At 35.1% G+C, this 16,211-nt stretch overlaps 1 protein-coding gene across 1 annotated transcript in view; it reads right to left on the bottom strand.

Annotated features, from left to right (window-relative positions):
• The window catches only part of SOX5 (SRY-box transcription factor 5), a 427,434-nt gene that overhangs the window by 214,187 nt on the left and 197,036 nt on the right, over positions 1–16,211 (bottom strand). Inside the window, exon 5 of the mRNA XM_045554202.1 lies at positions 2,074–2,246. Within this exon, the coding sequence (XP_045410158.1) occupies positions 2,074–2,246 (173 nt within the window). The remainder of the gene's footprint in view (positions 1–2,073; positions 2,247–16,211) is intronic.

Raw genomic sequence — 16,211 nt, 5'->3', positions numbered from 1 at the left:
TCTAAACTACATCTTTAGAGGCCCCTAGGATTCTCCAGAATTCAGATGTCTGAAGGATTGAGAATTAAGGACAAAAAAAGAATGGTGTTTTTTATATTGGTACAGGCAAACATTCTGAATTCTTTTATTATGGGGAAAAGCAAGAGGAATATGGCCCCTATGTAATAACAGGCCAAATATATCTTTAAGGAAAGTGATGAGGCATTTCATTAAAAATAAAAATATCATCTTTCAGGCAGAGATGAACCACACCAAGCAGAGAAGAATGAAATGGAAATAATGGGGGGGGGCTCCCAAACATAATCTGAGTATTTCTTTATCTCTTTCAAGACTGCTAGTTTATATTTTGAAAGCTGCTTGGAAGGTTTTACAGACATGTATAGACACACAAATGCCCTTGATTAAATACTGGCCATCCTCTACTTGAAATGGTGAGTGGAATGTGCCTACAGCATGGGATAGTAAAGGGACTTAGCTGTAGAAAAGAGGTGCCATCCTTCTTTGTAACCTGACCCTATGAAACCCTCTATCATACCTTCCCTTTACCATTAATTTCTCTAAATGGTAGTTCATAGGCATTGCCTCTATGTCCTACTGCATACTTGCCAGTTATTGTCTGATTCCTGCTACTAAAACTCCATAGAAGCCTCACTCTTCAAGGCTAACAATGAGAATCTAAGTGACAAACCTAGTACCTTCAATCTGATATTAGAATGCCTACTTTTCTGTAGCATTTAACACTGTCACCTATAAATTCTTAAAATTTCCATATTTTCTTGTTTCCTATGACACCGAACTCCTGGCCCCCCTTCTGTATCTGATTCTTTCTACATAAGTTCATTTTCCTCTCTTTGCCAGCTATATACCAGTATCTCCCAAGGATCTACCCTCAGTGCCTTTCTAATTTCTTGTGATATTTCCACTTTAATTTAAGACCTATAAACATGCCATATGTCTGCATGACATACTGTGGCCCCAGATATTAATATGGCTGCCTCTTATATGTCATTTAGATTTGAGCCCAATGGCCACAGCTTTGGAAAGATTTATCCAACCACCCAATCTAAGAAGCACTGTCTTGTCATACCAATTAACATTTATCATATCATTCTTTTTTCATTTCTTCAAGTTACTTATCACTATCTGATATTATTTTGTTAATTTATTTGTTCCTTTGTTAATGATCTCTCTCTTTCCACTAGAATTTAGGGGCTTTGTCACTCTGGTTAATTGACACAGCCTCAGTAATTAATTAGCACAGTACTGGGCACATAAGAAGCGCTCGATTGCTATTAATTGAATAAATAAATGAATGTTACCTACTCCAGTAGTTTAAACCACCATCTCTAAATAAACAACCTAAAAAATCTAGCTCAATCCTTTCTTCCAAACTGCAGATTGGTAGTTTATAGCTGTTTCTCACATATCTCCAACTGGACAACCTAACAGCTCTAGTTAAACATAATAAAACCACCTTCTTTTCCAAATTTGTCCTCCTTCTAACTTTTCCTGTATCTAGTGATGACATTCTCATTCTCCCTCTTACTGAGATTCAACACTTTTCCTCTCCCTTTTGCCCCCAATTTTTTACTAACCATAACTCTGACATGTTTCTTTCTTTCTTTTCTCTTCTCTTTGTCCATGATCACTACCTGTGCTTAATTTAGATTCTCACCACTTTTCATTTAAATTATTATAACAGCCTCCTAACTGAACTTACTACTCCCTAATTGGAAATTCATTTTACTTGCTGAGTCCCACCTGTTCTTCAAAGCATGTCTCAAATATCACCTCTCTAATGAATTCTTTCAAAATGTTTCTTACTAGAAATGTTCACTTGACTCTCCATGGTTCTTTTTGGTATTTCTCTCATGACCTATCAGAATTTACCTTGTTTACAATTACTTCTATGCTACTTACCACCAAAGTGCTTAATAAGCTTCTTAAGATCTAGTTTTTTTCTGTGTTTGCTTTGGATTTTGCCTTTATATTTACTTAATTGGGGTGGACAGATGGACTCATTCATCAAAGCAATGTCTGAGGAATTTGATCGCATCTCTAGTTCTTACTCACCTGTTCTTGTTGCTGCTTGGCCAGCTCCATTTGCTGGCGCTGTTTCTCAATCTGAGATGCAGCTAGCTTCTTCTGCTCATCGTGGGCAGCCAACAGTTGCTCTCGCAGACTGGTCAGCTGATTGATCATACCCATGAGTTGCCTCTCTTTCTCAGCTAGGCTCTCGGGAGTCCCTGAAAATAATACAGCAATAAAACAGATAAGATAAATGAGAAGAGAGTGATGTTTCAAAGACAATGGCTCTGTTGAATAAAGAATTAGTCCAAGTAAAAGGTTCAACACATATAAAAACATTATTTCCTTTCTTTCAGATTTTCACTCAACAGTAAAAAGTGATGGCTACTTATCTATTATAAAATATAAAAATGAACCTGGCTCTGTGGCACAACAGATAGTACACTGGACTTCTAGACAAAATACCAGAATGAACAAACATTTTGAATGTTTTTTATTTATGAACAGTAATAATCTATAGAATTTTTCTTTTATTTTATAAGTAAATAAACAGTTGTTTGCTGAGCATCTACTATTTTGAATGTTCTATGCTGGGGCCTGCTGGAAATAAAAAGATGTGTAAAGCACAGTTCCTGGCCTTAAGTATGGCAGTTTTTCATCTAATTAAAGAGGCAAGACAAATAAAAAAATTAAAATTCATAGCCATAATTATCAAGATATCAAGATATCAAGACATTAGTATTAGTGATACGATTCTCTCTTCCTTAAAAATGAATCTTGAAGCACTAAAGAATCCTATGATAAAAAAGAGGATAAATCTATTTAGCCAGTCAAGTTTTAGACTGTATTCCCATATGCCACTCAGCATCTATCTTCAAAAATAAAATATAGGTATTAGAGCAAATATTAAAGTTTGAGAACACAAATACAGGCTATCATGAAATAATGAAATATGGCTGGCAAACTAACATTACATTGTGGTCACCTAAGATTATACAAAAATCTAAAATTTGGAGAAGTTATGGTTCTAACTGAAAATAAATAGTATGGTCAAGATATTTAAAACATGCCAATGAATCTTCTTAGATTAAAATACTTATTTGACACAAGGGAAATGTGTGCCTTTCACTGAAATAGAAAGAGCATCACTTTTAATTGTTCTTTTAAAACTAACAAGATAGACAAGACTCCTATGGTAAAGTACTAACACATAGGAGAGAATACCCTCTTTAATTACAATTTTCACTTCAAACATATGACACTAAGCACTCTTTTGATAATGCATTTGCCACCTGTATACATAATTAGATAGAAGGATCTGTTATAACTCAGTCACCCTTCTCAACCCCACTGCATTTCTCCTACCAATTTACGCTGGAAAAGTAGGGCTTTTTTAGGAAGTAGTAGCTATAGTCAATGGCTTATAATTTTCATGTGCCCAGTTAGAATAGAAAGTTTTTAATGTATTTTACATATAGACTAGAGAACAAACATCCAAAAAATAAATTCTATGGGAATATAAGGCAAGAACCATTCTTTTTACTCTTTTTCATTATCAAAACCTAGCCTTATTCAGGGAAGGTGATCAATAACATGTTGCTAATAATTTATTATACCTCAGATATTTGGACTGTAATTGTAATTCTCCTCAAAAGAGGAGAACACTTACTCTAAGAATAAGAACTACATGACTATTGTATCCTAATATTAAATAATCTAAATATGTCCTGGGAAGATTTTCTTAATGAAAGTATTTATATGATAACAAGATGTGTATCTTCCGACATTGTTAGTAGAGAAGTAAATTGCTACCACATATCAAGGAATACACACAAGGAACAGTAATATGCATCATGTCTTGGAATGTTAATAACCTTCATGGACTAATTCCACTTCTAAAATCTAGCCCAAGAAAACCATAAGAATTATAGGTAAATATTCATAATTATTTTAAATGAAATACTAGAAACAATCTAAATGTCACATGGGAAAAATCAAATAATTATGGAACATCTATATAGCAGAGTATTTTGGAGCCATGAAAAAAATTATTTTTGAAGAACATTCAATGATATGGGATCTTGGTCATGATATAAATCTAGGTACAAAAGTTGCAAAGAAATGAAACACTTGTATAAACACCTCAATGCATGCACATATCTATATTTGTAGGCAAAAAAGGCTGAAAACAAATTTATCTACTATAGTGGCTATGTCTAGGTGATGTGTTTATAAGTCATTTTCATTTTTTCTTCCTATTTCTGTAGTTGGCAATTTTTTCACAATTAATATTATTAACATAATTCTTTACATATTGAGAAAAGTGTATTTTATCTCAATACTTAGAAACATAACTTAAAAGCTTCAGGTGGCATTATCCATTTTAATAAATGATAGAATATCAATGTATAAACAAATACAGTCATCCCTATATGCAGGAGATTGGTTCCAGGCCCCCCACCTCTGTGTATACCCACATCTGCACATGCTGAAGTCCCACAGTCTGCCCTGAGGAGCCCACATAAACAAAACTCTCCACAGATGTGGGTTTGCATCCTGTGAATACGGTATTTTTGGTCCATGTGTGGTTGAAAAAATTCCCCATATAAGTGCACTTGCATAGTTCAAACCCGTGTTGTTCAAGGGTTGACTGTACATTATTTGCTGATGAGTATTAAAAAATATCATTTGGCATTCAGTACATGAAAGATTAACAAAATTATTGTCTTCTTCCAAAGACATAAATAAGATTTATTTCAAATTTAAAACAAAATTTATAATTTTATAGTCCATAGTCAATTCAGACGTTCTGAACCTTTAGCCTACCTTACTAAGCCTTGAGCCTTCTCACATGACTTCCTGGACACAACTCCAATTTGTTTCAACTACTGCTTAGCTAACCTTTTCTTCTCAATCTTTTTCACTGACTCCTCCTCTTATGCCACCCATAAATGTTCATATTCTTCCCAGTCCTATTCTTTACCTTTTTTTGGACTTAAAATAACTTACATGCTTTAACTCATAAAGTCTATATTTCAACAATTCTGAGATGTATAGTTTGTATATTTTAACATGAGTTTTAAAATAAAATAAAGTCAATGAAATAATAAGGCATGTGCCAACACTAAGACTGGCCTCAGCCCTAGTAACCTATTTCTAGGTTTAGAACGGGTATCTCTCTTTTTTTTTTTTAAGAGACAGCTTTGTTCTTTTCTCTTATTCCTCTACTCTATCTCCACGACTGACTTATTTAATTGAAAGGTGTTATCTTCAATCCCTGAGAGTCTTTCTTCTGTTTGATCTACCCTATTCTTGAGGCTTTCCACTGTGTCTTGTAATTCCTTGAATAAATTCTTAATTTCCAGAAGTTCTGTTTGATTTTTCTTTACTACTTCAATTTCTTTAGTGAATTTTTCTTCCAAGTCCTGGATTTTTTTGTGGTTTCTTTGTGTTGGGTATCCATTTTCTCTTGCATCATTGAGTTTTCTTACAGTCCATGTTTGAAATTCTTCTTCTATCATTTTGCTGTTCTGAATTTGGTTGATATCCATTGTTAGAGAGCAGGTGTTCCCCTTTGGAGGTGTGCTTACCGTTTGATTCTTCTTACTTCCAGAGGTCTTTTGCTGATTCTTTCCCATGTGGATCAGCTGTTGATTCTTACCTTTCGATTTCTGTTTAGATAATGAAGGCTACAGTAATAAAAACAGCATGGTAGTGGCACAAGAACAGAGACAGAGACCAGTGGAACAGAACTGAGAACCCTGATACAAAACCATCCGGCAAAGCAGACAAAAACATACACTGGGGGAAAGAATCCTTATTCAATAAATGGTGTTGGGAGAATTAAATAGCCACGTGTAGAAGACTGAAACAGGATCCACACCTTTCACCTCTCACCAAAATCAGCTCATGGTGGATAACAGACTTAAACCTAAGGCACATGAAACTATAAAAATTCTAGAGGAATAGGGTGGAAAAACTCATATAGACATTGGCCTATGCAAAGAATTTATGAAGAAAACCCCAAAGGCAATCACAGCAACAACAAAAATAAATAATGGGACTTGATCAAATTAAAAAGCTTCTGCACAGCCAAGGAAACTATCACAAGAGCAAACAGACAGCCTATAGAATGGGAGAAAATATTCTCATGTTACACATCCCATAAAGGGCTATTAACTAGAATCTATCCAAACCTAGGAAACTCAGCAAGAAAAATCAAACAACCCCATCAAAAAGTGGACAAAGGACATGAACAGAAACTTTTCAAACAAAGATAGACTAAAGGCCAACAAACATGAAAAAATGCTCAACATCTCTAATCATCAGGGAAATGCAAATCAAAACCACAATGAGATATCACTTATCTCTAGTGACAATGGCCTTTATCAACAAGTCTCAAAACAATAAATGTTGGTTGGATGCAGAGAGATAGGAACACTTATACACTGCTGATGGGACTGCAAACTAGTGCAACCTCTGTGGAAAACAATATGGAGATACCTCAAAGAGCTACAAGTAGAACTACCATTTGATCCAGCAATCCCATTATTGGGCATCTACCCAAAGGAACAAAAGATATTCTATAAAAAAGACATCTGCACTCGAATGTTTATAGCAGCACAATTCACAATTGCAAAGATGTGGAAACAACCCAAGTGCCTATCAATACATGAGTGGATTAACAAAATGTGGTATGTGTATACCATGGAGTTCTATTCAGCCACAAAAAACATGGTGATCTAGCACCTCTTGTATTATCTTGGATAGAGCTGGAGCCCATTCTACTAAGTGAAGTATTACAAGAAGGAAAAAACAATCACCATATGTACTCACCATCAAATTGGTATTAACTGATCAACACTTAAGTGCACATATAGTAGTAACGTTCATCAGTATATATATACGTAATGGGTGCAGTGTGCACTGTCTGGGGGATGGACACACTTGAAGCTCTGACTCAAGTGGGGCAAAAGCAATATATATAACCTAAACATTTGTACCCCCATAATATGCAGAAATAAAAAAAGTAAAATAATAAATAAATAAATAAATAAATAAATAAGAAAGGGTCTCTCTCTGTTGCCCAGGCTAGAGTGCAGTGTGCAATCATAGCTCACTGCAGCTTCAAACTCTTGGGATACAAGCAATCCTCCTGCCTCAGCCTCTCAAATAGTTGGGACTACAGGCATGCGGCACCAGCCTGGCTAATTTTTTAATTTTTTGTAGAGATGGGGTCTTCCTATGTTGCCCAATCTGGCCTCAAGCAACCCTCCTGTCTCAGCCTCCCAGAGGTGCTGGGATTACAGGCGTGAGCTACCATACCCAGCCCAGATATACACTTTAAGTGCACATCTCAGTCATAGAATTCAACATGTATAAAATAGAATTCATCATTTTCCTACAATTTTCAAAGCATTGTCACCCAATCAACATTCAAAGCTAGAAAGATTAACATCATCCTCAGTTCTCTTCTCAACTATCCATCCCAGTATAAATTATATCAACAAATCATAGTAATTTTTCCTCAAAATATCTTTGTTTTGTTTTCCTGTACTTTTAATTAGTTAAAAATTTTTAATATTATGTTCACATGAGTAAATAATTATAAAAATAGATAGTAAAAGATCTCTTCCTAACACTGTCCCGCCCAACACTATCTCTGCAAAGGTAACCACTATTACTATTTTCTTGTGTATCCTATCCTTGTTAAAGAAGATTTAAGCATATACAGGAATATTTCTGTATTAGTTTGTCAAGGCTATTGTAACAAAGTACCACAGACCGGGTGGTGTAGAGAACAGAAATTTATTGTCTCACAGTTCCAGAGGCTGCAAGTTCAAGATTAAGTTGTCAGTAGCATTGCTTTCTCCTGAGGACCATGAGGGAAGGATATGTTCTAGGCTTTTCTCTTTGGCTTGCATATGGCTGTCTTCACCATGTGTGTTCACACCATCTCCCTCTGTACATGCCCCTGTCTAAATTTCCTCTTCTTATAAGGATACCAGGCATCTTGGATTAGGGCTAACCGTAATGACTCATTTTAATTTAATTGCCTTTGTAAGACCCTCTGTCCAAACAGGCTCACATTTTGAGGTTCTAGGTACTAGGACTTCGATGTATAAATGGCAGGGGGAGGTGCATAATTCAACCCATAACAATTTATTTTACACAAATGATAATATAACATAAATACTGCCACAGTGCACTTCAGGAGAGTCCTTGTTCCAGCCTCCCTTCTCCATCGCCACTGCCATTCTTCATCAGCTTTTTCATGAATTGTGGCAACCTTATCATAGACCTCTACCTGTTCCACATTGGCTTCAGAATAAAGTGTCGACTCATTCTTAGAAATAAATGAGGTTCTTCAAAATACCACCTACGCTTCCCATATCCTTTGTGCATCCTGACTTCTAGCCACACTGAATTTTCTACTGTTACCCCTCCTAATACATGCAAATGTTGCCCTTCGCAAGTGCCTTGTCCAGGTAGTTCTCTCCCTAAACATTCATTCCTCAGGTTCCAGCTCATGTATCTTGTTTTTTGTGGCTGTTTTCCTGATTTCCACTGATAAGTGTTCCCCTTCTTTGGGAATCCACAGAGTATATGTCTTCATTATGGTATTTAATCATTATGTTGCATTATCTTACGTTCATATTTTACTCCCAAAGCCAGGAGAGATAGCTGTGATAGCAGCAATTGTAAATTATCAACTTTTATATCCTCATTACCTACAATAGGCAATGACAAATAGCATATGCCCGGCATACAGCAAATTATCTAACATTGTTTAATGAATGACATAAATAATAAAGCCCCTTCGTTTTAAACCACTTTCAAGTGTAGGTATGCCACGTAGCCAGGAGAAAAGGGAAAATGTTTTATCTTCTATGAATTGCATAGGGATTCTAGTTTGGGCTCAAGAGAGTTGAGCCAAGGAACTTAAGCTTTTGCAAAAGAAATCCTTCCCATTTTTACGAAAGTAGCAATGTAAGATGAAGGAGTCAGTCCCATGGCTTCATCTCTAAATTACCCTGTTGTTCACAATGATCTCCAAGTGGTTAGAGCGGGCTCAATAAGGGGTCTGTGAACACTGGGGAAACTAGTAAGAGTCACAAAACATCCTGCACTTTAACAAAGCAAAAAGAGTATTAACTAGATCCTTGGAAAACCCCAGAGCCCTCTCAAACAAAAGAAGAGCCATTGCTTATTCACCTAGATTCAGATTTTTAAGAGTCATACTAGTGCCTAACACTATGGAGACACAGTCATGTTTGTCCATACATCTGACTCAGATACCTACTAGTGTGAGTTCACTTGTGTGTGAGTGACTGATAGTAATTTATTTTCATGTTTCAGTTATTTGCACTCTTTCATGTTTGTAATGTAAGTCCTGCTTCATTCCCCTTAGAATGAATGATTACTGAAGTAAGAGACAAAAATATTGTTTCAGTCTTCCTCTTGCCCAGTAACTACAAGGCACGGCACTCATTTGTATTTCTGTCGGTTCCATAGAAGCAGTACAATTCAAAACATTCCTTAATATAATGTGACATCAGTATCTTCATTTCCACTACTACTCCTTAATCCAGGCCACCATCGTCTCCTGCCTTGACTATTAACAATAATTTTCTAACCATTGTGCCAATTTCCAATTCTTCCACTCTCCAAACAAATGCTCAGAATGATCTTCTTACAAAGGTAAATCAAATCATGTCACACATCTGTATAAAACTATTTCATAGCTTTATTCTGTACATGAAATAAAATACAAACTCCGACTCTTACAAAGCCCTGAATGGTGTGGCCCTTACCTTCTTCCCTGGCATGATCTCTTCCCATTTTCTTTCTTGCCAATATGTTTCTTTGAGTTCCTCTAATACCAATATGCAAACTTGCTCTCCCACAGGGCCTTTGCATGTCAATGCTTTCCCTCAGAAAACTCTTCCCCTAGATCAGGGTTTCTCAACCTCAGTGCTGTTGAAATTTTGGGCCAATCATTTTTGTGGTGAGCTATCTTGCATAGCATCTCTGGCCTCTATCCTTTAGATGCAGGTAGGACCCCCCCACACTCCTAGTTATAACACCCAAAAATGTCTCTAGACATGGCCAAATTTCCTGTGGTGCAGCAAAATCTTCCTCAACTGAGACTACGTCAAATGACTGGCTTTTATCTTTCATGTATTCAGCATATATTCACCGAGCACCTCCCATGTGCCTCACACTATTCTAAGTGTTGGAGATACTACAAGTACAAGCCTAAAAAGATTTATTATCTTCATAGAGCTTAAATTTAAATGAAAAAGTTAATAAACAAACAAATACACCCAGATCCTTCTAAGATAGTAACGTAAAGGCCAGCTCCTTAGAGGACCTTCCCTGAACACTGAAACTATAGAAGTCACCATACCTCACTTTTTATCACATCATCCAATCGTTATACTGTTCACAGTAGTTAGCATTATATGCTGTATTCGTATTGATATATTTATTTATTTATTTTATCTTCCAGAGTAGAGTATACACTTCATGATAATAGGATACTAATTTGTTTTGTTCAATGTTACATCCTCAGCATCTACAGAATAATGTCTGACTCATAGTGGACACCTGATAACCACCTGTTGAATGAATAAAGTAAATAAAAAAACCTTAAGAACAGAGAAAAGTCCATGATTAGCTGACACTGCACTATTTTATGCATAAAGATAATCCTCCTTAGGATTTCTTGAAGTAAGAATGATCTCAAGCGTATTAAAATAATAAGAAAAAATACAAGGAAGCTGATATTTTCCCAATTTGTTTTATTCCATCCAAATAAAATAGACATATGGCTTGAAATCAAATTATCATGATCAAAGTATCTAAATCAAGGAAAAATAAAAGTAAACTCACTCAAGAGGCAAAAAGTGCTAGAATTTTAGGCCTAAAAGTAAACTAGAGATTATGTTTTTTTTCTCTCAGGAAATCACCAGACATTTAATTCTTTGTTTCAAAGCAACAATCTTTCCCAGGATTGTTTGTTTGCTTATTTGTTTTATACATGTTTCTTAAGACTATTAGTATAACAATTTGGATAGGACTTTACTTGGTTTAATTTTTCTTATTGAAATGTTGTTGCTTTCAACTGGTATTCCATTTGAAGCATCTGAAAATCATTCATTGTGTTACCTTTAAAATTCGGCCTGGCGAAGAGCTACTACCAGACTGTAAGCTCTAGGAGGGCAGGAATCTGTCCACTGTATTTTCTACCATTCTATCTCCAGAGCTAGAACATGGCAAGACAGATAACAGCCTTGTTGAATAAACTGAAAATACAATGAATAAAAACTAATAAGTTATTGTAAATTTATAAGTAAAGGTTTTAGCACCATTCTTATCCAACAAGAGAGAAAAGGCAGAACCCTCATCAAAAGGGATAAATGAAGATGGCATTATTCCAATTCTTAAAAGGAGTATTTGTTGTTAGGTTATCCAATATGCAAATATCTATTAATTTGTCCTTTTCATTAAGAAAGAATTTAATCAAACTTTGATAAAATTTGCTACATATTTTTTACCGTAACATAGATATGCCTCAGAAGTTGGAGTCAATTAAAATTATATAAGGAATATCATAGTTTATTACATGACTGAGTACAAATTAATTGATACCCTCTTATATACTAATACTATAAGTACTTTTACATTTTTTAAAAAAGATATTTATTATTGCTTTTGACAAAATAGTGTTGTTTTTGCTTCAGTATCCTAAAGGGTGGGTCTTGGCTTGGATTTAAATATAGAAAGCATTCAGTTTTAAGGGTGTCAGCCATTAGAGTGAAATGAAACACTTAACAAGCAGCTGTAGTCTTTACTACTATGGTCCAATAACTGCATGTTTTGTTTCTGGGACATTATGAAATAGATGTATGTATTATAATTTCTATAGTAAATACAAATTTTTACCTTTTAATGGTGACTGTATTAATACTTTTAAGGACTTTTTCCAAGACTATTCCATCCACTTATTGTACTTAAAATATAAAAACCATTATTTTAGATATCACATTAAATATGCTACATTTAGAATACAGTCAATAATAGTCATCTCAAAATATGTCATTTTTCATTTGCCATTCATCCCTCAAATATGTGACTTTGGGCCAACCGAAAATTAGGTAGTCTACAAGGGGAAGGTTGATATGTAAACAGACTAATAATACAAAACAGTTTGTGTGCTAGGGACAGATCTATAGACAGAATATCTTTGGTGCAAATTATAGGAGTTCTTCATCAGGGTATGGTGGGCCAGGAAGTGTTACCAAGTTTTAAAGGATTTTAGAGATCACCCAGTCCACCTTTATTGAAGACAAACTGCCAAGCATCATGTAAAAAGCACAGATTTTGAAGCCAGACAGAAGTAGGTTCAAATCTCTGCCATAGCTACAGTACATAGTTTTGGATAATTAATCTCTCTGAGTCTCAATTTCTTCATTTGTAAAATAAAAATAAAACGATTTTGTCACACTAATTTTACAAGGAGGATGTTCACAAACTGCCTATAGGAAAGATGTTTACAAAGTGGCGAGCAACAAATAGTAATCTGCAACTTTTTAAAAAACTGAGTAGATAAGGAAATAAACCCAAAAAGGTGGCCTGATTTCTCCAGCACTTGGAAGAATCAGCCCACAATAACATCAAATCATTTTGGCTACACTATGCTTCCCTAGTAAATGTTAGTATAAAACAGAAAAAAGTTTCAGGTCAATTGCATTATCCAATGATCTAGACAGTGTTTTAACAAGGTTTGGAGTCCATATCTACAAGAAAACAAATAAGCTTTTATAATTATTTTAATTTTGTAATTTTTACACCTCTCAAACAAGTGAATATTTTTGAAATGAATGAATGAATGTATTTTTAAATTAGAAAAATGTTGAGGAGAGGATTTTTTCAAATATAAAATGCAGATTAAATATGTAAGAGTTGAGTTTTTCACATTACGTTTAAGACACACATTATTGAATGCCTGCTTTGTATTTAACAGGTACAAAATATGTAAATCTTCCTACATGGTGGACTGGACCATCAGTATCCAGATCAGCTGTGACCCAGTGGCTGCTCGTTCTCTTCCCATCACTAGCTGTGTTTACGCACTGGCATGAGGACGCTGGCATTCTGAGACAGAGCAAGTCATTGGTTTATAGAAAATGTAGTCACTTTTTGTTTTTATAGACATTGCCAAACTTATTTTGAAAACTTATATTCTGTGTGCCAGCAGTCTTTCTTTAGTTCTTATGAAGTAGTTTTTACAAAAAGTGAAAACATTACTCATAAGCAACTACAGAGGAACTATAAAACAAGCTTAGTGGAGATTAAAAACATTAAACATTTACTCTATTTAGAAGTAAATGACTACATGTTATGTACCTTCCTTATGGCTGACTCTTGTATTGAACAAATTCCAGATCCAACAGTTATCTCAGAAAATAATCAACATTTCCAACCCCTTTGTAAAAATGTGCAGACATACATGTTTTAGGTTAATGTGCAAATGTAATAACCACAAGATTACTATTAGCAAACAATGTAACTCTTAAATTGTTACTGTATGTTAAAAGAATGGGTTTAAAACAACCTTCAAAGTGATACAAACTCTTACATATCAAAATGCTAAAATATTAGTTTCCAAGTTTTAAATTTATAAAACTCCAAGGATCACTTACTAGATTTTTTATCTAGGTTCTGATTCCTATTCCAAGCCCGCTTATTTTCAAATCATCTAATGTTATTTAAACAGAATTAATTCTGTCAAGCCACATACTGAATCTACATGTCTCTTTTATCTCAACATTTTACATGTTGTCTGTCAGGGGTGGGGAACCTGCGGCCTCAAGGCCACATGTGGCCCTCCAGATTCCCAAGTGAAGTCCCTCAACAGAGTCCAAACTTTGCAGAACAAATCCCTTTATTAAAAGGATTTGTTCTGTAAAATTTGGATTCAGTCAAAGGCCTCGCTTAAGAATTCAGAATTAATATGTCTTTAATTCATGAGCTCTGAAAGACTATGGTATTGCTGAATGGATTATTTCCTCAAATCCTTTATTGGCAGTTCTATAGGTATTTGCCTTTATATCCTATTTTTCATAAAAAACAAAATTATAGCCTTCAAAAAGAGCCAATTTTTTATTATATGAAATTCAGCTGGCACTTTCCTTAACTTCAGATTCAACACTTTGTGGACCTAAATTGATGCATTGTGACCAGGGTCACGGGGTCCATCAGGGATACCAAGGGGAAACAAACTAGGCTCTAAAAAGTTCTTCAAATAAGGCAAGTAGAGAAACGGATGTAGAATTTCCTGAGTGTCCTGGCCAGAGAAGCTTCCAAACATTGCCCTGCTTTTATAACCTCACCAAGATAGAAATAATTGAGAGTATTCTGCATGTAGATATTTGTGTTATAATTCTATAAATAAATACTAAGTCAGCAAAATACAAATTTTGCAATTACTTTGTTGAAAAACAAATGATCTGTTTAGATTAGTTAAAGCCACCACAGATCCCCAGATACTGTCCTCAGGTGAGGTGCCAATGCAATGACCTTCAGTGTGACGGCATTTTATGCTAGCTGAAACAGAGTGTGGCACTATTCATTGCTAACTGGAGTGCAAGCACTGTTTCCCCCTCTTCTCAATAACTATGAGACTATAAAAGATTTCTTCACCATTCACACCACTGTTGCTCAGTGCTTCTGCTACAGATAAGGGAAAAGACTCTGTAAACTGGCCAGTTACACTATATGGCTGATTAGAAAAGCAGAAATAAATAATTCCATCAGGCCACTAATCAGTTTATAGCATATATCGACGGCTGTTGGCAAAGATTTTTTGTCAAACTGTTTTGTTCTGCAAAACCAGATCTAGTGTCCTTCTTATGTGTTTGTTAGAGGATTGTTTCTAACGTAACTTTAAAACCTAATTACTTCACATTTCCAAAGTACCAGAGCATAAAATGGTATAAATTCTAACAGGTAAAATAATCTAACTGGAAAAATAATTTTATGTTCTTAGAAGAGGGTGACCTTCACTAACTCACTTTGTTTCTTGAAAAATGAGATTGACTTTAAGTGGGTATGACAACTATTTATTGATAGCTAAACCATACAAATCAAATGCTATTTATTTCTCCTATTTAAAAATGTTTATCATTTTTACTTGTAAAATATTTACAGTAAGAAATACTCCTCTAAACTTGTCCAAGCTGTGATTCTAATATTTGTCCAAATGCCCTTAAAGTAATTCACTGATAGCAACTTAAAACCTGCACTTAAGAACTGAGCTCAGTTCTCACTTGGCTATAAAGTATTCAAAAGCGGTCGTGAGTGCACACGCATAACACACACACACACACACACACACATACACACACACATACATTCACACATTTCCAGAACTTAAAATTTAAATGAAAACTGACCACTGTAAATGGAGGAGAAAAGTTTCAATCCACAATAAGACCCTGTAAATACTCTAAACATCCTAACATGCAAAGGTTCCCTTCAAAGTCATTATTTTAAATTATTATTAATAAATCATCTAATAATAAATTAATTTTTTCAGATTTTAAAAAAGGCTCGGACTTAGCCTTCTCTCCCCCAACAAAAAACAGTGTTTGAGTACCAAAGACTTACACCTTTACTTGCCTCATAAAAAGTAGCTGCCCAAACAACTAAACCATTGTTCTTGTCTAACTTCTGAAGTGGCATGAAAACTACATTCCTGGGCACTACATAATCTTCGTGCCTGACCCCCCAAGAACCTTTAAGTCAAATTCATTTACACCCAGAGGGCAATACACTATTGTATACTCTCCACTTTCCAGCCACCTATGAACAATGGATAGTAATTGCAACTGTCATGGGCAGTCAGAAGGAAAAGGAACCCAGCGCTAGTTTTCCAGTTTACTGCCAAACCTGAGCTGAGCACCTAATAACCATGTCCCGAACAGAAGAAAGACCTACAGTTGCTTTTAAAATGCATCAGAAAACAGCTTTTTGAACAGAACCAGAGGACAATAACCAAACTTGTGCTCTGAATGTGAAGCTTAAAAAACTCAAAATTAAAGACAGAAACTTCTTTTGTGATTGTACTGTAGCTTCCTAAACTAACCCCCCAGGCAAGCCTGAAAGGACAGCTGAGC

The sequence above is a fragment of the Lemur catta genome, chromosome 6, assembly GCF_020740605.2.
Source record: "Lemur catta isolate mLemCat1 chromosome 6, mLemCat1.pri, whole genome shotgun sequence".
In the NCBI taxonomy this organism is placed as follows: Eukaryota; Metazoa; Chordata; class Mammalia; order Primates; family Lemuridae; genus Lemur; species Lemur catta.
Note: the sequence above shows the minus strand (reverse complement) of the source record. Positions and strands in the feature narration are given on the sequence as shown.